The sequence below is a fragment of the Clarias gariepinus genome, chromosome 18, assembly GCF_024256425.1.
Source record: "Clarias gariepinus isolate MV-2021 ecotype Netherlands chromosome 18, CGAR_prim_01v2, whole genome shotgun sequence".
In the NCBI taxonomy this organism is placed as follows: domain Eukaryota; kingdom Metazoa; phylum Chordata; class Actinopteri; order Siluriformes; family Clariidae; genus Clarias; species Clarias gariepinus.
In genome coordinates, this window is record NC_071117.1 from 5,446,366 (window position 1) to 5,472,707 (window position 26,342).

The 26,342-nt window shown below is 37.9% G+C and overlaps 1 protein-coding gene across 1 annotated transcript in view; it reads right to left on the reverse strand.

Annotated features, from left to right (window-relative positions):
- The window catches only part of LOC128506995 (sialoadhesin-like), a 444,701-nt gene that overhangs the window by 280,622 nt on the left and 137,737 nt on the right, over positions 1-26,342 (reverse strand). The window contains exons 13-15 of the mRNA XM_053477610.1: positions 6,247-6,252; positions 1,993-2,250; positions 1,677-1,906 (exon numbers count right to left, since the gene is read on the reverse strand). Coding sequence (XP_053333585.1) covers positions 1,677-1,906; positions 1,993-2,250; positions 6,247-6,252 — 494 coding nt within the window. The remainder of the gene's footprint in view (positions 1-1,676; positions 1,907-1,992; positions 2,251-6,246; positions 6,253-26,342) is intronic.

Here is a 26,342-nt window from a genome sequence, read left to right on the forward strand (position 1 = left end):
AAAAACCTATAAAAGCTACAACACCCACTATAACATGCAGATTACTGTACGGCTCTCAGTGTCGTAAAAAGTGATGTCACACGTTTTCCTCTGTGTAGTCCTACTCCTCGCTGAAAGTAAGAGTAAGAAATTTCATAAAGAACTTTTATGTCCCACTCTGAGGTAGGAATATTTTCAGTCCTGATTAACTTTGAGCGTGATTCCTTTGAGTGTTTCCGAGATGCCTAATAAAAACGAATTTTAATAGAATATATATTTACAATATAATTATAATTCAGTTAGATAATAATCATCAAATTTTTACAAAAAAGTATATTCTTGTGTAAACACTTACTGCAAGTGTGTGATACACATCATCAGATGTCCGGCCTGTGGGGTCGAGAGCTGCGTACGTGTCGTCTTTATCACTCAGCCCAGCGTTCTGCAGAGAGGAGGGGTGGAGAACATGAGCAGGTTCTGCTGAAGATCTTTACTGTAAGAGTTTATTATGAACAAAACACACACCTGATGGACATTTCTGTAATAACTCACCTGATAGTCACCTTCATCTGCCTTTTTCTTCTGTCTCTTGCATCTGCTCACACAAAGTCAAATATTTATCCATCGGAAGCATCTTCAGAGTAATTAGTAATGAATTTATCAGCAAAAATAAAGAGACAAATGTGATAAAGAGCAGTTGAAAACTTTTACTAATTTTGTCATATCATTACTCTCTGACACACAGGGTCATCTATAACAAAACATTACATTTGAATTAGTGATGTGTCTGTGGTGAACGATATTGCTCTTAGAGCTGCTCTTTTGTTTTTTTTCTCTTCTTTTTCCTTTTTAAGCTACATGTGATTGTACATGTCATGATGTGTGGAATTAATGTGGAATTAATTAATGCAGAAATAAATGTATTTGAAAATAAATAAATAAATAATAGTTGAATTATTAAATACGTAGATGAGTAAATGAATTAATAGATACTGTAGGACAAAAACAGACAAAATCTAAACAGAATAAATAATTTTAGAAAAATAAGTAACTTGTTAAATGATTAAAAACATTTTATGTTTTTATTTTTAATTTTTTTGCCATTTTTGTCTTGTGCATTTATTTATTTTGGAATAGGTGTGCACATTTATTATGATGATGATGATGATGATTATTATTATTATTAGTATCATTAATAATAATAATAATAATAATAATAATAATAATAAAAGTACTTTTCAGCCATGCAAACATTTCCCTGTAATGTTTAGTTTATTTTTTCTCCTCTCATTAAAACTCAACTAACATGTAAGTGATAAAGTGCATATTTAAATTACCCTAAAATCATACCATAAAGTGAAGCTTTATTTATCTTTGGTGCAAAAATTATGAAATATTTAGGTCCAGACTTTTGCTAAATGAAATGAATCTACACTGATATAACCAAAACAATTATCTCTCAAAACTGAAAAGTCAAACTGCTGAAATATTCTCACCTCAGCCTGAAGAGAGAAGAGAGAAAAACTCCAAGACCAAAACATCCAACTCCAACAGCTACATGAGGAATCACAGAACCACTTCCTAGGACACACACACACACACGCTATTTAAAAGTTTCCCCACTCTGGGTGATATCTAATCGAGCAGTGATCAAACAGAAATAAATCATCGCTCTCACCATTTAAAGTGACAGACACTGCAGCTGATCTCTCAGAGCCGTGTTTATTCTGAGCCTCGCAGTAGTACTGTCCACTCTGTAGAGCTCTGTAACTCTGTCGAGATCCTACAGCTGAGAATTCATTCACCTTAAACCAGGTGTAGATCTCCACAGGTGGGTTAGCATCACTGCTGCAGGTCAGAGTCACTGAACTGCCCTCAACTATCTCACAAGAGGGACTGATGGACACGAAGACATTCTTTGGGCGATCTACAAAGGACAGAAATGTTGCACTTTAAAGATAATCTATTAACTTTTATCTGTTATTGGCTTTAAAAGATTTATCACTAACTTACACAGAACATTCAGAGTTACACTGCTGGAGTCCTGATGTCCGACTTCATTACTGCACCTGCACTTGTACTCTCCACTGTCCTCAGAGCTGATGTTGGAGATGGTGTAGGTCTTTTCATTTCCTATTGACGTCATCTCCTTAAACCAGGTGTAGATCTCCACAGGTGGGTTAGCATCACTGCTGCAGGTCAGAGTCACTGAACTGTCCTCCACTATCTCACCAGAGGGACTGATGGACACTGAGACATTCTTTGGAGGATCTACAGGGTTCCATGAAAAGGGTGTGAAAAGCAATTAATAGCCGGAAACAGTGAGTGTATGTCAGTTTCTTATTTTCTTAGTTTTTCATCTCACTGATTGAATGAAACATTTTGTGTGAATATAAAACACACTTCTTTGACCTTACAGTCATGATTCTGGGAATATCTTTACAGTATATGTATTCTCTAATAATTCTGGAAGACCTTCATGACATTAAGTTTGTATGTGCTTGTATTATTCCCTTTTCAGGGTCAACATATCATTCTCAATATATTTTGTATGCCTTAATGCTTAAAGTTACTTGTTTCTTTATTTATTTAATTATATGATTTTATATTAAACACATTTTCATCTGCTACTATCACAAAGATAGTGAAGACAGTTCCAAAAATGTACATAAAGAATACAACAATAACAAGACAAAAGACAGCATTAAGTGTGAATGCGCATCTCTTTGTTCACAGGTGTGACTTTGCATAGTGTTAATATACGTATTCAACATTCAACATATAAGAAGAAGGTAAATAAATCTCACATCTGACTCTGAGTGTGTGAGCAGGAGAGGGGAGATGTTTATATCCTCTTACAGCACAGCTATAACTGCCTGCATCCTCACTGCTGACCGACTGCAGGTGGACTTCATTGCTCTTGATGGTGTTTGTGGTTAAATTACGGCTGTTTTTGTACCAGATGAATGTTGGATCAGTCAGACTGCAGGTGGTTTTACAGGTCAGAACGGCTGATTGTCCCTCTGTCACTTCTGCAGGAGCGATCACCTGAAGATCTTAAACACAGAGAGACACATTACATCAGGAAAACTGTACTGAGGCCAGTAAAGTGTCAACTTTAAATACTCCCATGTTTTAAAGGACAGTGAAACCTCGGTTTGCGAGTGGTCCGCCAGATAAGTAAAGATTTTTTTTTAATTTTGACTTAAAAATCAACAATTCTTGGTTTACGAGTACAGAGTATCATGCGATTCTTGTTCTGACGCCGAGCATCACATGATCACAACTGAGCTAATCATCTCCTCTGCTGGGTCTTAGTGCCCGTCTCTTACTGGTATAATCAACATCTGTGCACGCGTGTACTGTTTACTATAACCACGTGAACGCGCGTGTGTGTGTAAAACATATTTTGTTTTGTGTTTTAAAGTGTACTGTTTACTATAACAGATGTGTGTGCGCACGTCTAAAGCAAAAGAAAGTCTCATTAGAGGTTAAAAATCCATGTTCTCCCTCTCTGATTCAGCCTGTCGTTATACAGTATGTGTGCGCGCGGGTAATTTAACACCGTGCCAGTTCACACACACTCTCTCTCTCTCTCTCTCTCTCTCTCTCCCTCTCTCTCGCCTTTAATGTGTGTGTGTGTGTGTGTTTGGTGTGTCCAAATCCCCCCTCCCCCTCTGCTTCGCACACACACAAACACAAACACACACACACACACCGCCTGCTCGTACAAATAGAAACACTTATCCGTTGGGATTTATTTTTACTTTGTTTTAAATGTAAAGTGCAGGTTAATTAGTTTTATTTTTACCTTATATTTTGTATTAATAATTTTTATGTATTTATTTTTTAGTCTGTGAAACAAATAATTAAGAGTTTTCATTATTTCTTATGGAAAATTTAAATTTGATTTTAAATTTAAATAATTGGTACGAATTATTATTGTAATCCAAGGTTCCCCTGTACTAGTTTTCTATCTAATAACATTCCTATTATATTTATTTATTTATTTATTTTTGTTAGTAACCTTTTCCACTCTGCAGGCTTATCATTGTTACTCAGGCACCTATAGATGGTTTATTTTGAGAACATGTTAGTGTTAGGGCTCCCCCTATTGGTGCAATTCTGAGTCTGCACCCTTCGGACAACTGTTTGTTGTTGGACTTTTGTTTTAACTTTGTGTCTCACTGTCTTGTGCTTCCTGCTTTTGTTCATAGGTGTCCCAGTTTAGTGTCCCTCATTATTATTATTATTTAAACTCCTATGTTTAGTTTGTCCTTGTCTTGCGTCTCTTTATCTCTGTTCTGGTTCACTGTTGGATTTATTACTGTTTGTCCCCCAGTTATTTAGTTTCTGATCCTGATGTCTGTTTTTGTTGTCCTGGGGTCCGTTCTTCGTACGTCGCTAACTTAGTTAGCTGGATTTGATTGTTGTGGATTTGTCCTGATCCTGGATTGTTTCGTTCTTCGATGCGCTTCTCGCATTTGTTGTCATAGCAACATATCCGTAAGCTTGAACCTGCTCGGGAGCAGGTTTATTTCATGTAAACAGGATTTAGCCTGCGCTCCTGGCGGGTTATTATTGGTTGAAATGGCGAAGTCACATCTGATTGGTTAAAGAGCACGAGTGACTCTCGTGGAAAAAGAAAAGTATATGCCCCCTGTCATGCCCCCCCACACACACACATAATCGCTATCAAATATTATATATGAACATAAATTCATAGGTTTATTGTTATCAAATATGATATTACTATTATAATAAACCCTAGGCACGAGACAGCCGTCAAGACCATTAATACAAATTCTTGTATAATGTTTATTTTGTAACACATTTATCTTTCAGGGGTTTGTCATAAAAATATAAAAATAAATATTTATATATATTAAAAATAAAGATTTTATAATGATAAATTGGACGAAACAAATTTTATTATAAAATAAACAATATAAAAGTATACATGTATTTGAAAAAAATATTAATATTTCTATTTTTTCATATTCAACATATTTATTTTCATATTGCTTATTTTATTTTATTGTATAAAATCATCATGTATCATGTAATTTGTAATTTGTAAACCATTAACTTATGAATTTATGTTCTAAAATAATATTTGATAGCCATTATGTAGGGGGGCAATCCATGGCAGGGGGGCATTTCAGCACATAACACGTGTTACAAAAAAAAGTTGAGCCGCTTTTTTTCCATTTCGTCAACCAATCGGAGGGCTTGTGATCAGTGTTTCTACTGTCGATGCATGTTGCCTTTTAAACCAATAATACTAGACAACTCAGTCCAGATATACTAATCATCAACAACAGGTGTGCTCGAAGAACCGACTTAGCCAGATCATATTTAGCACGATGATCTCATCTTAGATGTGTCAATTCATCTCGGATGTGTCAAGCGACGTATGAAGAACGGACCCCTGATCTTGGTTAGTGTTTGTTTATTTTCACTTTAATAAATGTCTACATCTGTACTTACACAGTGAGACTCCCATATGTGACAGATAAAAATCTTTATTAATCTGGTACAAAACTCTGACCCTCCTGTATCTAAAGAGAGATTCTGGCCTGATTGATGATTTTATTTACCTGTAACAGTGAGAGTAACTCCAGGAAAACCTGTCCATCTTTCTTTGTCTACATTTGTTATGATTCTGAAGTAGTACACATTTTCATCTGTTTTCTTCACGTCACTCAGTCTGAGGGAGAAGTGTTTCTGTTCATCTCCTAAATACTCCACTCTGTCTGAGTAACCTGGTTCATTACGCAGATCAGTCTCCTGTGTACCCTGAACTGGGTTTATGAACCAAAAAGTCTGTGTCACTGTAAGACCTGTTGGGTGTGTGTACGAGACGTTCATAAACACTGTAGATCCTTTTAAAGCACAGAGATGTTTCCGGCTGTACATCCCACTCCATACATTCCCAAGAGCTCCTGAAACATGACACATGAAAGAGGTTATTAGAGGTCATTATTCTGTGCCCCATAAAACACTGAGTTAGTTTACAGCTTCACTTCTCGCCTCTGGAACTCTGGGTTGACTCAATATGTGCAGATAAGAACATTTGTCTATGAAGATATATATATAAAAATAAATTACATTAACCTGCACCTTACCTTTACAAAAAAAGTCAAAATAAATCTGATTAATTAAATTAATTAAACAGATAAGTGTTTCCGTTTATGCGCACAGGCACTGTGTGTGTGTGTGTGTGTGTGTGTGTGTGTGTGTGTGTGTGTGTGTGTGAATATAAACATAAGACTCACCTGTGATGATGAGGAGGAAGATCAGACAAAGCAGATTCCTGTAAGCCGTTTTAAGGAACATCATTCTTCTATAAAGTTTCTAAATGCAAATAAAACATAAACTTAGATTATAACAAGTAATAACAAAAGGGACTTTTTTATACATGACTATGTGAGGAGATTTTATTAATGTAATGAGTCTCCAGTTTCAGCACTTTCTAACAGTCAGAGGTTTTTTATTTCATACATAACAATCAGACTGAATTCTATAAATATTAGGAATAGAAATATTAAATACAGAAATATTAATTAATTACAATAACTAACATTTTATCAGCTACAAATAAAACCCTGATGATGAATTCATTAATCCCAGCTCTATTCACTGTAACTACTGCATGGAAATATGGGCTCGTCATCCACTGATTTATATATTAATTAAACTGTCGTTATTATAATCATGAAATAATTTTCAAACACATATCTAAAGAACGTTAAATAGAATACAAAAGTCATGAGCATTTTACAAACTAGGTGTCTGTAAAATACCAAATTATAAGTTTTAAACCTTTTAATCATCTGTTTCTATGTACAGAATGTGATTTATTCTCATAATAGAGAATGTTTGTATTATTTTTTAAATGCTCCTGAACAGAGACCCCTAGTGGTAGTAAAGTGTAATCACTAGCTGAACAGTTAAACAGTTAGAGTTGAGTAACACACATTATATCCAGTACAGATAATAATACACTGATCAGCCATAACATTATGACCACCTGCCTAATATTGAGTAGTTTCTCCTTTTGCCACCATAACAGAGATACACTGTGTGTTCTGACACCTTTATATCACAACCAGCATTAACACTTTCATCAGTTCATCTGCAGACGAACAAATAAATAATCTGTAAGTTGCTCTGGGTGTTTGTTTAACACTGCACATGTAATTAAATGTGTTGAATTAAACAGACTAGAGTAAATAATCCACTCTGTTCATGTTCATTACACACTGCCCTGAAGTGATTTTCAGGATGGGACAATGGTCACTGAACGATGCTACTGGTGATTGAATGATCAACACTGTTTGATTCTAATTCATATAGAAGTTTATAAAGATAAAATTTTATTATATCTCTGTGCTTTGTTAATTGTTTATTTTACAAATAAACAATTAATTGACAGTCTAAAGATCTGAACAGTAATCACAAAAAAACTTTCACACAATATTTCACTCTTCACACAATGTGACAAAAAAAATTCTCAAAAACCAATAGTGTCTACCTCTTTCACTTTGACCAAACCAATTCAGAAGAAGAAACCTCTAAACTAATTATTGCATTAAATTACTAAAATTTTTAAAATATAGAACATAAATAAACATTTCTTGAAGTGTTTTCTCACTAGTCCCTTGGCCCCGGGACCAGTTGATTTTTGTCCGTGAGCATACAATCGTTCCAAGCTCGGGAACCAAACCCTGGACCGATTACAGAGGTGGTCTCGGGAATGATTCATGCGTTCCTGATCACGGAATGGCGGGACATGCGTACGCAGAACTTGTGCTCAAAAAAGGAAGTGACGTAGTTACTGTTTAACTCCGTACACAAACAAACTTGCCTGCAATCTCTGAAGTGATGCCAAAATACAGTTTTTCCTCAAAATTTAGATAGACGAAAACATCCAAAGACAATTGGACACTACACATAAAAACTCAGATATTTACGGAAATATCCATAAGTATTTACACGTGCGAGTTGACAGCAGCACTAAGCTAGTCCATGCAGAGTTAAACAAACTGCAGCTCGAGCAGCACGAGGTGCGATACTGAAGTGAGAAAAAGATAAATAAAAGGTTAAAAACCATCCAGTGTGAGAGTCGGAACCCCTCTGTCCCACAACACCATCTACCTTGTTCAGAAGAGAGCCTGCAAGCAAGAATATTAAATAGTAACGTTATTACCACAGTTACTTTACTCATCATTTGATGCAGAAACTTCATGTATCTACTCCAGCACATCTCAGAGGCACTTATGAAAATTAAAATGCTGATGATCCACATAAGCTTCGCACACAATTTTAGGTTATATGTGATTGCTCTGTGATTGCTGTGACAAAGTTTGGATGTTGGGAGGATTAAATTTGTACCGGCTGTTATGGTTTCAACCTTCAACTAATTTCTTGCTTTTATACTTTCTTGCAGACGAACACTGTAAAAAATACACACTAAGACCTCTGACAGTAGAACAAGGCTAGCTAACAACAGAAAAAAGAGAAAAAACCTGACATGCAAGAGCAGGAGACTCATGATGCCTGGATAAAATCTCAAAATTTAGATGGAGGAGCGCTGACTACAGATACAGAGGAAGGAACATCAAGAGATTTGTTAATTCCTCAAACGGTTTTTAACAGTTTAATTTCATACTGCCTTTCCTGTCACTGTGTGCATGGAGATTGCGTGTTCTCCCCGTGCTTGCTGGGTTTCCTCTGGGTATTCTGGTTTCCTCTCACAGTCCAAAGACATGCAGATTAGGCTAATTGGTGTTTTTAAATTGCCCGTAGTGTGTGAGCGAGTGTGTGAATGTGTGTGCCCTGAGATGGATTGGCAGCCTGTCCAGGGTGTACCCTGCCTCATTAGGACAGCCTCCAGGTCCCCACAAACCTGAACACAGGATAAAATTCATGATGGTACGATGCGTGGGGGATTCTTCACAATGGGATTACATTAGTGATGGGTTGTTCATAAACAATTAGTTACTTTTTAACGAGTCTTTAAGAATGAGAAGTCTTGAAGAGTAATTTGTTTATTATCTATGCAAAACCTCTTTAACAGAAATGAGTCGTTATGTTTGATTCGTTGAACGAACGACTCAGACCAGAAGATATGAGAGTTGGGGGTCTGTTTATTGAAAATGTAACATTTTATTTTATTTCTGATCAATAGAACAGAATGAACTAAATGGCTCAAAAGAAGATTTGTTCATTTTGATAAACGAGATTCAAAAAGCTAAGTCACTAAAATGAATTAAACTTCCCATCACTCTTACAGAGGATCGAGTTCACAGAGACACACATAAGGGGAAATAAACCCAGCCCTGTAAAACACAAGACAAACACAATAATTAACTTCTAATTCAAACACTTCCATTATAAAACATACACACAGGTCTCAAATAACACATTAATACAACTTTTTGACAGTTATTAAACACTTTAACACTAAATCCCTCTTTCCCTCGTCTTATGACACATTTAGCACTTTTACACATGCTAGCATTAGCCCATCATGCTAACTAGTTCAGTGCATGCAACATGCACGCGGCCTACTCAAAACTGACTAATAATGAATCATTTCTAAATGATATGGAATTAATATTTGAACATTTACTCACCAGAGCGACACAAAATGATATAATCAGACCAGTGGATTTATCACAGCGCTTTAACACTCTGGAATCCGCTCCATATACTGTACACTCCTCTAATCTCTACTTCACTCCTCTAATCTCTACTCCACTCCTCTAATCTGTCTTTCACTCCTCTAATCTCTACTCCACTCCTCTAATCTCTACTCCACTCCTCTAATCTCTACTCCACTCCTCTAAACTCTACTCCACTCCTCTAAACTCTACTCCACTTCTCTAATCTCTACTCCACTCCTCTAATCTCTACTCCACTCCTCTAATCTCTCTTTCACTCCTCTAATCTCTACTTCACTCCTCTAATCTCTCTTTCACTCCTCTAAACTCTACTCCACTCCTCTAAACTCTACTTCACTCCTCTAATCTCTACTCCACTCCTCTAATCTCTACCTCACTCCTCTAATCTCTACTCCACTCCTCTAATCTCTACCTCACTCCTCTAATCTCTACTTTACTCCTCTTGCTCTCTTTCCAGTGATAACACTTCAGTCTGACACATCAAGTTTAAAAGCTTCTAGTCACATTTCTCACTAAACTAATGTTTTTAAAGGAAAGTTTCATGTTTTTTTTCCCGACTTTCTTCTCATGCTGCGGCAGCGCCTGCATGACCTGTGGGCGGGGCTTACGAATGCGCTTTACGAATGTGATTTAATTAGGTCAAATTGGGAAGTAAAGGGTTAAAGAAGAGAGGACAAAAAGAAACGGGTAGGAAGGAATGTACACGTGCTGGTCCGGGGGCAGTGCCACGCTGGAACGTGGGCACACAGCTGGTGATAGGTCGTGGTGGGCGGAGTTCTTAGAACGCTGCACGCTTCCTCGTGACGGCGCTTAATTTCCCGGCTTTTTCCTCTTTGGCGGCGGGGCTGTGAAGGCGGGCTCGGCATGGGAGTAAAGGCTCGCCCTACTCGCATGCCACTCTCTCCTGCTCGACCGCATCACGTCTCTTCCCAGACTCCGGACTAAACTCCGAGCCTTGCTTTTATAATGCGGAGCTCGAGATCATATTAACGGTAATTATCGCCAGCCGACCTGAATATAGGCGGCTCCGTCCCTTTGCGTACCTGCAGAAGGGGGTCTTACTAAACATTGGACGTCGGATAGATGTGCAGATCACGTCTATATTGGGTCCGTCGGTCCATGACCAGTTCTGGACATCTATTGGACGTCCAAACTAGGTCCACTATTTAAACGTCCAACCATGACCCAACTTGGACGTCATTTTGACGACCAAATCTGGCTTTTTTTTTTTTTTTTACGTCATTTTGACGTCCAAACTAGGGCCACTATTTAGACGTCCAACCATGACCCAATTTGGATGTCCTTTTGACGACCTAATCTGGCTTATTTTTTTTGAACGTCATTTTGTTGTCCAAACTAGGTCCACTATTTGGACGTCCAACCATGACCCAACTTGAACGTCATTTTAGCGTTCAACATTTGACCTAATCTGGCTTATTTTTTTGGACGTCATTTGGACGTCTATGGCAGTGGCAGTAATTGTGTTTTACAAAATAGTGCCTACTGTATCAACATATGATTATACATATGAATACAGATTATTTATAAACAAACAAGATTTATTATCTATATGACTATTTATTTATTTGGTAGACCATATATCTACCAAAGGCGGGGCGACGGCTGACGACCATCATGCATTGCGGGAGGGTTTCTGTGTGTTTACAATGTTGGGGAAGTTTGTTTGGGCTAGTGGCTTTGGCCATGTTTGTGTATTAGGGTGTGTGTGACCTGTTAAATGTTCCCTGGCTCATGCTTAGGCTGAATTAGGTGGGGGTTCCGGGTGAATGTGTTGCTCATGCTATAGAGTGCTGTGTGTAAATAAAGTACTCCTAATAATTAGCATTGAGCAGCAAGCAAACTCACTCGTTCTCCAAAATTCTTCCGGCGGTATACTGCTGCAATATTAAAATGAATAAGTAAATATATATATATATAAATTTATGTAAACTATATTTTATATAAATAAATCATGGTAGCCTATTCACCTTATTCCTATCTTACGAAAGATTGTAATTGGGCATCCAAAAATGACATGGAAAACACGTTCCACAGACGTCAACATTTGACGTGCGGTAGACGTAAAAAAAAAAGACGTCTCCTGGCGTTACAAAACAACCCCATCGATGGACGAAAATTGGACGTCCAAAAATGACATGGAAAAGACGTCACGATGACGTCACGTTGCGCAGTGGGGTGCCGCCTATCCAGGGAGCCTACAGAGTGAGTGAGGAGCGATAATAGATTTTGGCGCACACCCATCACAGGCGCACGCTGTGACTGCACAAAAGCCCATAACTCAGTTAATATACAAGTGAGTGATGATACACAGCCTTTGGTAAGAAGTGATTTTATAAAAGTGTTAATAAACCATTTCCCTTACTGTGTGTAACAGTAGCTACGCTTGTGTTGTTGTGTGACTTTTTGAGCTGCTCCACAATAAGCAGTACCATGAGCAGCTACTAGACGTTTAAAGGGGAAGTTGATCTGTGGGTGTTATTATGTACATAAATGTGGTTGTGCACAAGCAGAGCTGTTTAGAGTGTGTGTGTCCTTATGTTTACTGCTGTAGATGTGTACTTTAGAACTTATTCTATGCATGCAAGGATAAAAAAAATCTCACATTATAGAGATATTTTTACATGAATAAATAAATACATTAATTAATGGATAAATAAAGATTACAATAATTTTACTAATTAATAAATGAAAAACAAGTACTTTTTAACACTACTGTAGGACTTTCATTAATTCATAGATTACTTTTGCAAATAGGTTAATAACAGCAACACAGCAGCTCTACTAATGTCAGGGTTTATTTTTAGTTTGCAAAAGTCCAGAAGAAGCCACAATTCTAAGGCATAATTTATCATGAAATCAGTATTATGCTGTATCTGTATAATTCTCAGTATAGACAGACAATCAGTTGGCAGAGATCAGAGAATGTCATCTGATGGTTTATCATTCTTTAAGAGTTGGCAAAATTCACATGCAGTGGTTCCCAATTTACCAACATAAAGTACAAATACATCAAAACAACAACAACACTGAGCCTCTTTATGTCCAGGAAAAGTCCATGCAATAAAGGAATTTAGTTATGAAAAATGATTAAACTATTTTTTTCTTACTGTGTCTTCTCGACTTTCACATCCGGCGACCAAACTGTGACTGAATAAACGTGTGAGAAGACGAGTGTGTGGTTACAACATGCTGCTGCTGTACACACGCTATTTTGTTTCCTCTGTTTTGCTCAATTAGTCTTTAGTTCTGAACTGAAGAAATATCAGACAAAGAAAGAAAAAAGATATTTTCATAGAGTGAAATCAGGATGAGGATCAGTGCAGTTATCTAATCACAAACATCTGTAATTTATAGCAGGTATTATACTCATTGTCAGTCATTTATGTAGAGGTTCATAATAAGTTAAATATTTGTTTAATTTTCAATTTTATTTTTGAATAATCTAAAAGTAATAACCTACTAAAATAATAATGTAAAAAAAATCTAAATGAAAACACACAGTGTGCTCTCTAAAACTATTGTAATGAACAGTAAGACACTAGAACTGAGTATGACAAAGCTACCTCTGGGTAAATGTGTTTTGTGTTTATGTTTTATAACCTCAACTGTCATTTTAAAGCGTATTAATGCATCAGTAGAATCGTCTGCAGCAAAGATAAGTGTATTATAACACATATCCTGTGTCTAAACAAATAACATCATGGCCTTGACAACCAAGGAAATCTAACAACACAGCACAAAACACACACACACACACACACACGTTTGATTGGGTCAGTTTTATTTTTAAATGAATCCATTATTTGTATTATGGGTATTAATGTGGTTTATTTTATTTTATGACGTCATGGTGATGTAGTCATTAGTACTGTGTCGTCGCACCTCCAGGGTCGAGGATTAAATTCCCGCCTTGGGTCTGTGTGCATGAAGTTTGCATGTTTAAAGCAATTTCAGTTAAAGTGCTTTATGGGTTTTTTCTGAGTACGTTGGTTTCCTCCGACAGTTCAAATACAAGGTGACATAGAATAACGGATTTTTTTGAAATGCGTATTGCTAGCCATTAGCAGGTGGTAGCACTGCGGGTTAGTGACATTTAGCAAGTAAATACTCCACCATTTTAGTAATCATGTTGCAGTGGAACGGGCAACAGCGTGCGTTAGCCATAAAAATGTTTTATAAAATATTGTAAAAAAGTTCCTGTTTTTTTGTGTCACCCTGTACGTAGTAATTGGTCTAATTGACAATCCCAGAATTATCCATTGTGTGTGTTGTGGAATGTGTGTGTGTGTGTGTGTGTGTGTGTGTGTGTGTGTGTGTAAGAGTGTGTGTGAGAGTGAGAGAGAGAGAGATACTAAGTTTACGAGAGAGTGTAAATGATGGATTTCCTAGACTAAACAGAACTGTAAGGTCTGGAAGCAAAACTGTATTCTTCATCCTAAAGCCTTGTTCAGACTGCAGACAAGTGTGTTTCACAAATCTGATCTTTAGGGCTAACTGTTCATGCTATTATTTAAAAGTGATCAGATCAAATATGGATCAGATTAAACCTGATACTTTTGCAACATATCTGCATTGGGGTTGCCATGGTAATGACTACCCAGTTAGCACACACACGCCGTGGAAACGTCTATGCAACGTCGTCTTTTTCATCTGGCAGATGTCTTGCAGATGTCTAGCAGAGGGCGTTTGCTCATCTGGCAGATGTTACCGAGACGTCCGTGCCAGATGTTAGAACAACGCTTAGCCTACGTATTTAAGACGTAAATGAATTAAAACATCCCTGATCCGCTCTAGACGATGTTAATCAGATGTTCATACATCTGCCAAATGTCTGATTCATGTCGGATAGACGTTGTTTTATTAAAACACCCCCCTCCCATTATTCTAATTAAATACCCTCGGCACGTATATGATGCTCCCTAATGCATATTACAATGACCAAATGTGATAATAAATAAATAAACCACACTCTCAACTAATAAAACACAGATTAATTTATTTTTATAAAAAATACATTTAATAACAAACAAACATTTGATTAATTTATACAAAACGAGAAAACGAGATAAGAAACTATATACAGACAAAACAATACACTTTATACCGTATTTAGAACATATATACATGCATAACAAATAACAAAAAATTACATCCTCCCTGGGGCAAAGCTAAGGAAATTTTTGATGATTTTTTCAGCATCCGATTCTGTCACAAACTGCTGTGAAAAAATACAGACATAGATTCAATTAAAATTCATGATACTTAAATTAGCAAATGAACAATATTTATACTTTCTTCCTCTCGCTTCACAACTCATGAGAACAGACCGAAACCAGAACCGAACCGCAGATTAAGCACGCGCATATAACCATCGGTATTTTAAGTGTGATTAAAAATACAAGAAATAGCTTAAACCAAAATAACGTGACTAAACATCGCTAAACAACAGGTGACGTTTATGTTCAGTATTTCGTTTCTATTTAGAAAGATGGGAATTAATTCCTGCTGACCTTTTCCGCCAAACGTTTGTCTTCTTAACAAACTGTGTTCTCTTCTCGCGATATCTTCTCACGATGTTTGATCTGATATTTCCGGTTTTCATAGTGACAAGATCACTTTGGTTTATCTCAACATGTATTAGATTCAATCATGTTAAGTTGAATTTCATGCAAATACACAGCATGTTCATGTTCATCTTGGAAACATGAATTTATTATGTACAAAACACATATTACATTTTAGTACATGTAACAGGTAGCCAGGTTCATTTTTTGAGTGTATAAGAAAGAAAATGGAACAAGAAACATGAACCTGCATTTACATCTACAAAGTAATGTAGTGTTCGTCTTTAAACGTGCTATACGTTCTAGTAAAATATCTGGATAAAAAAAAAAAAAATCTCTTATTCCTCCTTAAATGATTCAAGTCATAGCTGATGCTGCAGCTTCCCGTCCACATATCAGCAAATTTCGGGTGATAAGGATACATCGTATAGATGTAAAGATGATGAATCATTTAACAGCTCCAACAGGCAATCTACAGACGATCAAAATACGACTATAAAAAAAACAAACACGATGTTTACCAGATTATATGCTCTTTAGCAGACGTCTCCGCGACGTACCTGTGCTATCTGGGTAAGTAGGGCCGCATGAAAAGCAGAAAAAAATTCTCTATGGTCTCAAAAATTTAGCAACTTTCTTAAAAAATTATTATTTATAATTTCCATCTCCATTCATTTCATCATTAAGGGTCAGATTATTGACCTGCATCAGGCCGACAGTTAAAAAGATTGGGTTAAGGGCAATTGAGTTAAGAATAGTCCAGCACTTTATTAAAACCTGTAAGGACTGTGCTTAACCTTTAATCTCTCAGATGACATGTGAAACAGAAACACTTATCTGTCGGGATTTATTTTTATTTTTTTCAAAGGTTAAGGGCAGGTTAATGTGTCTTATTCTTACCTTACATTTTGTATTTGTGACAGGTCGAGGAAATGATCTAGTAACAAGGGTTAAACCCTCCCCTCCCCACACACACACACACACACACTCCTTATTTTATTTCTTTATCCTTGTTAGAACTCTTATAAGTAAACGACATCATTCATGTATTTTCACTCCACACCTGCAGAGGGCAGTGTGACGCTTTAGGAGTTTACCTAGGAGACCTGCAGCTCGAGTTCCGGGTCATATTAAACTGCACTTGAGCAACGCAATAACGTGTCTGTCTCCTTATCATACACAGGTATGGATTAAAACTCTTCTAAAGTGGTTTGTGTGACATATTTATCATCTTTACTCAGAGGAAATGAGTTGAAAGGTGTTAGATAAATTTGGTTAAAGCGGTAGACCAATCATAAATCACCGCGCCATCTGACCAATCACAGCAGTGTGGGCTCACGGAAAGGAGGGGTTTAGACAGACTGAATCTTCAAACTGCTTCACACGAGTCGTTTACGAATCATTTAGAAATGGGTTCAAAATAAATTTATTTTTAGGGGAAAACCAAAAGGGACCAAAAAAGGTCACTAATCGACCAAAAGATTCACCCTAAAAGTAGGTTTAAATGTAGAAGCCGTGTCACCTCTTTAGACTGGCTAAATCTACAGCACTGGGTTCACCACAGTTCGCCCACAGTGTCACGTCATACTGTTCTGTTTATTGCTCTGGTGGTGCTTTTGCACTCAGTTTATTTACAAACAAACAAACAATGAAAAAAGGCGATAAAGCAAACTATAAAAAAAAAATATATATATATATTTTCCATAAAATATTTTATTTGCAAATAAAACTAGTTGGATTCATTAAAAAAGCGCTTACTTGTAAATGAATTTATATTTGAATGTAGAAATGGGTTTATCCCTGCTGTTATTTTGGCTGTACAGTCACGCCAAAGCTCATGACCTGTTAATGAACAGGTACTTTATATTAAAAACAGCACTGATTATTTCAAGAAGCTGCTCCACAAATGTCAGTGTTTATTCTTTTCCTATAACACCTGGTTCAACTCCTCAAATAGAGTGTGTTTGATTAAGCAAGAAAACACCAAATGTAACACCAAAGCACAACCTGAGATATTTATTATACCCACTTTTGCTCATGTTTAATTACTTTACATGAGTATATATCTTTGGAATGAACATTTAATAATTATAATAATTCAGTTTATGAAAAAGTGCAAAAAAAGCCACAATTCTCTAAGACATAATTTATTATTTAATCAGCTTCATAATGTATCTCCATAACTCAGTGAAGATGAACAAAAGTAATGTAGATTCCAATTCAACACCAACACCACCAACACCAACAACAATACTGAACCTTTCTATATCTAGTAAAAGGCCATAAATAAATAAACTCAATAGCTAAAATGTATAAAACATTAATGTTTTCTTACTGTGCCTTCTCGATCTGCACAGCCAGCGACCAAACTGCAACTGAAGAAAAGCCTGAGAGAATGTGTTTGTGGTTACGATGTGCTGCTGATGTTATTTCCTCTTGTTCGCACAAAAAGTGTGAACTGAAAAAAGATGATAAAAGATTAATGTTTTACTAATCAAAAGAATTAATTAATTAAATAAATAAAAACTCTAAAACCCTAAAACTCGTTTAATAAAAGAGAAAATGAATAATAGTCATGTTTAGTTAAATCAGTGAAACCGTAAAAATTATATATGACACACACACACACAAACTCTCTGTGCAAACACGCATAGTACATTATACTCAAGTTGCATTCCGATCGGCCTGACGTACGCTGTGAATTCAGTTATTCATATGTTATAAACAATTCAAAATGTTATATTTTTTATAATAGTATCAGGTTTTGTTCCAATAAATATTCTATATTTAATTTCTGTAGTCTGAAATTTCCACAGCAGCAGCGACAGGTATCTGAGGTGCTTATGTTACCATGGTAACGCATGGAGGAAGTGATGTTGCAGTGTGTTTCAAATAGTGAGATTTTGTACAGTGAAGTTTCCTTAATAGACATCCCCTGCACACTGAGTAGGGAGTAGGGAGCACCTTGTGATGTACGGTACTGTGGCTTATTTATTTATAACCACAGAAGGGGGTGATATTTAGGGTAGGGAATAATGTTTGAATTTCCAATTCAAAAAATGAATAAAAAAATAAATCGATCTAAGAAATGTAAAACACCTTAATAACACTTGGACGGAGAGTGTGAATCATCATCTTTAACATCAAAATGTGGCTGGAAAAAAATTCTAGCTATGTTTAATAGTGAAAGTAATTTGCACACGATGACAAAGAGCTCAAAGGATTTTGACTGAACTGGTATGTATGTAGCCTTATATAACCACCACAGATCTGTCAGGCTAATCAGAAAAAAAAACTAAATTTTTTAGGGAGCAAAAAGGATGGATTTTGCAGTAATGGCAAAAAGGTTATGTAGCCTCATTATAATTTGTGTTGGAATATGCTCTGGGACCTGCCAGACTTTAACTTGCACCTACTTGTTTAGGTCTGCCATCACTTTTGTTACTATAAAAATCTGTAAATACATTTCCTTTAATATTTAATATTATCTTCTGTTTATTTCTCATAGAAGCTTTTTGCAAATTGCTTGTTTGCCTATGTTTGCATATTAATTTAGCTTTTAAAAAAGTGAGAGAGAGATGTTAATTGCTCAGGTCATACCATTCATAACTGTCATGCAGTGCATGCAACATGACAGGAATTAAAATTATTACTTAATTTATATCTTTATTAAATCATGCATAATTTAGACAGAAACTTCTTACATACCATGCTCAATCAAAATGTTTTTCTATGAGAAATGTCAAAAAGACAGTCAGACTTGTTACATTTTTTTAGACCAGCCGAGGCCCCGGCTTTCCTCTGCCCACTGCTGCGTCCACGAAAGGAAGACCCTCCCGGAGGGGGGAGGACCCCACGGGTCGGGGAAGACAACCCAGCCCTTGGAACCAATCCATATCCCTAGACCCACTGCGGATATGGGTATGGCCCGGTGCAAGATTTACACCATCTAACCCAGATTTTTAATGGCCAGCGAGAGCTCACTAGTCGCCGGGGTCTTCTGGTGCAGATTACACATGGTACAGTGCTAATGTTTTGAATATTTTATTTTGGTGTGTAATCTAAGAAATACTAATTTGTACATGAATTAATGGTTTTGTATATATTTTCTTCTTTTCCTCCAAACTGTGACTAGCTAAATACCTGGTCTGGTAGGTGATCAGAATTTGGTACAGTTAAACTGATATTATTCTAATATTAAAGAGATTCTAATTACTTTGGGCATGTTTTAATTTCGACAGTGTGGACATGTTTAGCTTGAATAGAGAAAGGTAAGTTATAAGAAAAAGAAACCTGTTGTAGTGATATGACTAGAGTGGATGGCCTCTAAAAGAGACAGATTCCCCAATATGACAAGGTGGACAATAATTTAGGACACACACACACAAACTCTACTGGTATATATTATTTTTTATTTATTTATATATATATATATATATATATATATATATATATATATATTTAAAAATAGGAATTTCAGTGCACTTCAGGTGAGTAAAATCTTTGGTAAAAGATAAATTAAGATAAATTATCTGTTATTTCCCATCAGAAATAATGCAAATGAATCAGATTACCAATTTCCAGCAGTATAATAATATTTTTGCATATGATTCCTCTTGGCATCGGCTGCTTTAAAAACCGAACTGAAATCCTTTTCTCCTTGCTACCTTCTTTGCTAACATTCGGACCCATGGTTCACTAAATCTTGTACAAAAAGTAAAGCAAACAAAAAAACAAACACAAAAAAGTCAACTTGCTTTACTTAGATTTGCACTGATGTAAAAGTTTTGAATGCGTTCCAAACATTCACACACGTTAGTTGATATTCGGTTCAGCTTGGTTTGGTCGCTTTTATGCCAAAAATGCCAAAATTTTACAAATTTCAGTTTTTAAGATGGAAAAAAAAAATTAAGGTGGGACGTTTGTATGCCGAGGTACCACTGCCATTTAAAACTGTATGATCTCTGTGTAATGTCTATATTTTACTCACATTAAACTGAATGAGCAGTGAATGGGACACCATAAAATAGCAGGCATCATCTTATACAAAAAATTAAAATACATCTATGAAACATGTCAGAAGAGCCTGTTTATGTTTAAGGTAACATGAGAAATTAATTATTTATGTATAGGACACATAAAGGCATCATACAGTGATATTGAGCCTTAAATCTTGAGCCTCTCTCTGTTCATCAGCTGTTTCAGCTCTCATTTAATTCATCCTGTCCCTAAAAGTCTGAGAGAGAAAAAAAACACACAGTAAAAACAGAAAGCTGTGTTAAAGCATATCATGTTACTAACATTTATTAAATCAGCCATAATCACACTGTCTGATTTACTTTTATTAAAATTACTAACTAGGAAATAAATATAAAATTACTGTTGGAGTTACAGTTATAGAGCTACAAATTTAGTGAAATACTGTCACATGAGTCTAATAACATTTCTGAGTTTAAGAGTTAAAACTCACATTCTAGCAGTCAGAGGATGAAAGCATGTCAGGAGGAGGACTGGGATGAGAAATCTGTGAAAGAAAAAAAAAAATTCCATGCCTTCTTAAAGGTGTCTGTACTGTTTTTAAAATGTTTCGTAGTTGAACAAGTGAGTCTCTGGGTCTGTCCACTGTGCTTTACAAGTATTTTAACCGTGTCAGTTAAAATAATATCTTTATTTATTAACATCAAAAGAGTATTTATCCTGAGAAACAAACTCTGGTTGCCATAAATTGGGAAAAATCTTCAAAAGTCAAATCTTTGCTAGTTTAAAAAAATGGTTATGATGTGGTGATGTAAAAGAAGCCGTAAGATACCGATAAGCATCTGATGACTCCAGGTATTTTATTGACCTTTAAGTAAAATAGAATGTGTATTCTCCTGTTTTATTCAGATCACTGTTTTAACTTGGACTAGTTTTGAAGCCGTTACGTTCCCCTCTAGTCTATGGGTGGAAGGGAAGTAACAAAATGAATTGAAATAGATTTTGATCTAATATGAAGAATACAATGTTAAATTTTGCTTTTCCCCTGTCCCGGCACTCCAAAAGAGATCACACTAATCTTAAATGCCAAACAAAAGATTTTATTTACAAACTCAAATATCCAAACCAGGGAGCAAAACAAACTTCAGGAGGGAACAAGGCCAAAATAACAAACATAACAGTTCTACCTTAGTTTTAAAAAAAGCTGGTTAACCTCACAAAAGAAAATACCAAATAAACAACAGGAGTCTTATCTACAGTAGCTCCCTTACTAACTTAACACATGGGAAAAGATGGTACAAAAGTAAATGGCGTCCTCCTCCCTACTGCTCCGAATAAAGTAAGTAAGTAAAGACAATAGAGCACTTAAGTTCAAGAAAAGTGTAGGAACAGAGTTGTAGCAATAACTACAAAAAAAAGATGACAACTGGTGAAGTTACACTTAGCACAAGCTAACAACTTAGCACAAACAAGCTAATAAATAGCACTAGCAATAGCACACAAGCTAATGTCTAAGACAGGAGAAAACACAATAGTCTCTGGTAAGGTGGTCAGTAAACAGGAGGGCACCCTCTCCTAAGCTACTCTGCTCTGCACTACACTACACTGCTTGTCCACAGTACTGCCCTCTCCGTCCTTCAGGTGTCTGCAGCCTTTAACTCCAAAGAGCTCTCCTCGTTAGCCAATGTGGATCCAGCGGTGATTGGTGCAATTAGGCACAGCTAAGCTACATCAAGCTGGCTGTGTGGTTGACGAGAGAAAAAAAGGAGAGAAAGAAACCAAAATACTGTAGCATGACAGTTCATGTTTACACAACATAAAATAAATAAGTCAGAGGACGTAACAAAGCAATAAAGTTTTTTAAAGTAATGTTTATGTGTTTTAATTGACAGAGTAGCGTTAGGCCAACCTGTTTTATATTTTTATAATATATATAATTAATTGAGCCCACAACCAATACTACTTGAGCTGACTTAAATATTTGAATTACGAGTTGAGACAACTTAAGATTTTGAACTGGATACACAATGCGTCAACTAAACAGCAATGTGATATATTTAGTTTGGCCAGCAAATTTCTATAAAAATTGAGTAAACCTAAAAAAGCTGTGCAATATGGAAGTAAATTTTATTTGATTTTATGTAACGTTACTTCCTTTTAAGGAATAAATGGTAGCCCATATAAAAGGACTCTTATACTGTGTGGGCGAAGCTGCACGTATAGGCCTGAGATTCTGCTTGCATAAACAATCTGATATATACATTAAGGCCCCTAGACTGGGGAAGCTTGATGAACCCCAGATGTTTAGGATGACATCGTTCCATGTAGAATTAATTATTTTGTCCTGGTTGACTATATAAGTGGGGAGCCGACGGGACAGTGTTGCGATTCTGCAGTCTCCCCCGGCCGTTATTGCATGATAAATAAAGGTCGTGATCTTCTGAAACCAAAGCCTGGGTCTTCAATCAATTTCCACAACATCTTGGTGCTGCGAGCAGGGTGGTGAAGGGGCAAAGGTGTGGCTGATCACCGTGGGCATCCTTGGCGGGCAGCACAAACAGGTCGCCACCTAAAAAAGGTAAGCAACTTTTGCTTATATACTTAGTTTGTGTTGTTTGCTGGGATAACCCGTGGTGGTAAGGACACCTGATAAAGACCTCTCCAAATTAAGTAGTCTCTACATGGGCTTTGGTTCCAGAAAGAAATGCATGCATCAGCTTACTAACTGTTGTACTGATAGTAAATTGATAAAATAAGCATTGCATTTGTCTGTTTTGTTGTCAAGAGGGCATTGATTGATGGCAGCAATAACAGGTGGTATGAGAGAGCGCATTTGAGTGTCTATTTAAGTTGCTAAGAGGGCAATGTAAAAAGGTAGATAGTCTTAATATTAATTTGTACTCATTGTCAAGTGGGCCTTGATTGGATGGCAATAGGGGAAAGCAAGTTAATACGGAGTTGCGCTTAATTAGTAATATTGTTTGTGTGAGGATACGCAACAATTAATAAAAGAATACTCTTTCATATGAGGAACACTTTTTGGTGTCGTAAGCATTTTGTAGCCACCTTAAAATTTGTATTGTATGGGGTTTTTGTGGCATTTATTGATATCTTTTCCTATGAGGAATGTACTGTTGTACATCATAAGCATTGTGTCATAATTTTCCTATGTGGAGCACTATTTTGTGCCATTGTCACAATCGGGCCAGGCTCCGAAGCAAGTCAAACACCACGCCCCCCATCTCCAGAGTACTAATCACCGCCACCTGATCACAATGAGGGCGAACCCTCAAAAGCGAACGCCACACAACATTCAACGTCCGGGCTCGTAAGACGAAAGTGGACCGAATCTCCAGAAGAGTAAGACTCGAATAAGTGTCTGAAAATTACTTACCTGTTCTCCTTGTTTCTCCTCAGAAGTGTGTTCTTCTGTTTGTTTTCCCGTCTCCGTGGCTCCGTGTTGGCGTGCGCACATCTCCTGCGCCGTTGTCTCAGTGTGCCCTCCGATCCGACCGTGCCATCCCCGAATCTGCCATCTCTGAATCTCCACGTCGACCAGCTTCCCCCCATGTAAAGTGACTGCCGATAATTTCCAGTAATTATCCTAGCGCTCAACCTTGACCCAACCGTGTCTGCTGAATTAATAAACATATCTTTCTTGAAAGACTTACCCTCCTGTGTCAGTCCGATTCTGCTACAGAAGCCCGGACCCTAACAACACGACAGGATGAGTGAAACCGATCCTATCCATGAGCTGGTGGCGCAGTTACGCCGGGTAGTAACATCCCCACCATTACCGGAGACAGCCACCGGCGCTTCTTCTATGCCCACGGTAACTAGCCCGCTGGCGCGACCAGCGCCCTTCTCTGGCACAGCGAGGAACTGCAAGGGATTTCTGCTCCAATGCTCCCTCACGTTTACAATGCACCCCAACAGTTATCCCACCGACCAGGCAAAAATCGCGTACATCATTTCCCTGCTATCTGGACCAGCATTACAATGGGCTGAGGCAATCTGGACATGGGGAGGACCACTAACCCAATCTTATGACCGCTTTGACTCCCATTTCCGGGAAGTATTTGAAAGGACAGACAGTGAAGAATCGGCTGGAGAACAGCTCTATCATCTTAAACAAGGTGAAAAGTCAGTTCAAGAATATGCTCTCCAGTTTCGTACCCTAGCCTCCTCTAGTGGTTGGAATGAACAGGCCCTCATTACCACCTACCGTCAAGGGCTCCATCCAGATTTGCGAGTGATGCTTGCTACTCATGATGACTCACTGGGGCTTGAAGAATTTATTCAACTGTCCATCCGCTGCTCAGTACGTCTTTCTTCCTGCCAACGTAGCACACATGCTCCCCCAGATTTCCTCCCAATTTCGCCGGTGAAGCCAGGGAACTCTGAACCCACAGTGGAACCTATGCAACTGGACAGGGGCCGGATCTCACCGAGTGAACGGCAGAGAAGGCTGACCCAGAACCTCTGCCTGTACTGCGGTAACGTGGGGCATCTCCGGCGGGAGTGCCCCATTCGACCTCCTCGTCCTTTGGTGAGTGTGTGGTCTTCTCATATAGAACGAATTCAACCCCTCACCACAGTTGTAAGCCTTACAGCCTCCAATGTCTCAATTTCAGTGGCAGCACTCCTCGACTCTGGGTCAGCCGGGAACTTCATCTCTGGGAACCTGTGTCGGTACCTCCAGCTCAAGACCACCCCGACGGAACGATCCTACCAGGTTCAGTCAATAATCGGAAAACCCCTTTCCAGGAAGTCTGTGTGCACTTCCGCTGGTCCCGTGACACTGCAGGTGGGGCTTCTTTATCAAGAGGAGATCACTCTTTTAGTGCTTGAAGAATCCACGGCTGAGGTGGTCTTGGGACGCCCCTGGTTGATGAAACACAATCCGATCCTCTCTTGGGCCACAGGGGAGGTACTCCAGTGGGGAAAGGGGTGTACACAGACCTGTTTTCCAGCATTACCTCTACGACCAAAACTCTTACAGTTACAATCCACATCCATCGAAAGCCCAATAGAAAAACAGTCGGTGAATATACCCCCCCAGTACTCTACATTCAGCAACGTGTTCTGCCCCAAAAGGGCAACCGAATTACCACCACATCGTCAATGGGATTGCGCAATCGACCTCCTTCCTGGTGAACCCTTACCTCGGGGACGCATCTATCCTCTCTCCATCCCCGAAAGACAAGCTATGGAGGAGTACATTGAGGAGGCCCTACAACAGGGCTTTATACGCCCATCAACTTCCCCTGCAGCATCCAGTTTCTTTTTCGTGGCGAAAAAAGATGGTGGTCTTCATCCGTGCATAGACTTCCGCACCCTCAATAAGGCCACAGTCAAGTTTCGCTATCCGTTACCCCTGGTCCCAGCAGCCTTAGAATGTCTCAGAGAAGCCAGTGTGTTTACAAAACTAGACCTTCACAGTGCCTACAATCTTATCCGTATTCAGAAAGGAGATGAATGGAAAACTGCCTTCATAACACCTACAGGACATTATGAGTATCTTGTGATGCCCTATGGCCTTGTCAATGCCCCGGCCATCTTCCAAAACTTCATGCATGAGATACTCCGTGACTTTCTTCATCAGTTTGTGATTGTTTACATTGATGACATCCTCATCTTCTCCAAATCTGAGGCTGAACACCACCAAAACGTCACAAATGTTCTCCAACGACTCCGCGAGTACCATCTCTTCCTTAAGGCTGAGAAATGCGCATTCCATCAATCTTCCGTCCAATTTCTCGGTTACATCATTGACCAAAATGGGGTAAAGATGGATCACGAGAAAGTTTCCGCCATCACCTCCTGGCCACAACCCACCAGTGTCAAGGAGCTCCAACGGTTCCTTGGATTTGCCAATTTCTATCGCAGATTTATAAAGAACTTCAGTACCACGGCCAGTCCCTTAACCTCCCTACTCCGTGGAAAACCCAAAGCCCTTAAGTGGACCCCGGCAGCCACCGACGCCTTCCAACTGTTAAAGCAGGCATTCACCTCGGCGCCCATCCTTATACACCCCAACCCAGAACTCCCATTTGTAGTCGAAGTGGACGCCTCATCCAATGGTGTGGGAGCCATCCTGTCCCAGCAACTA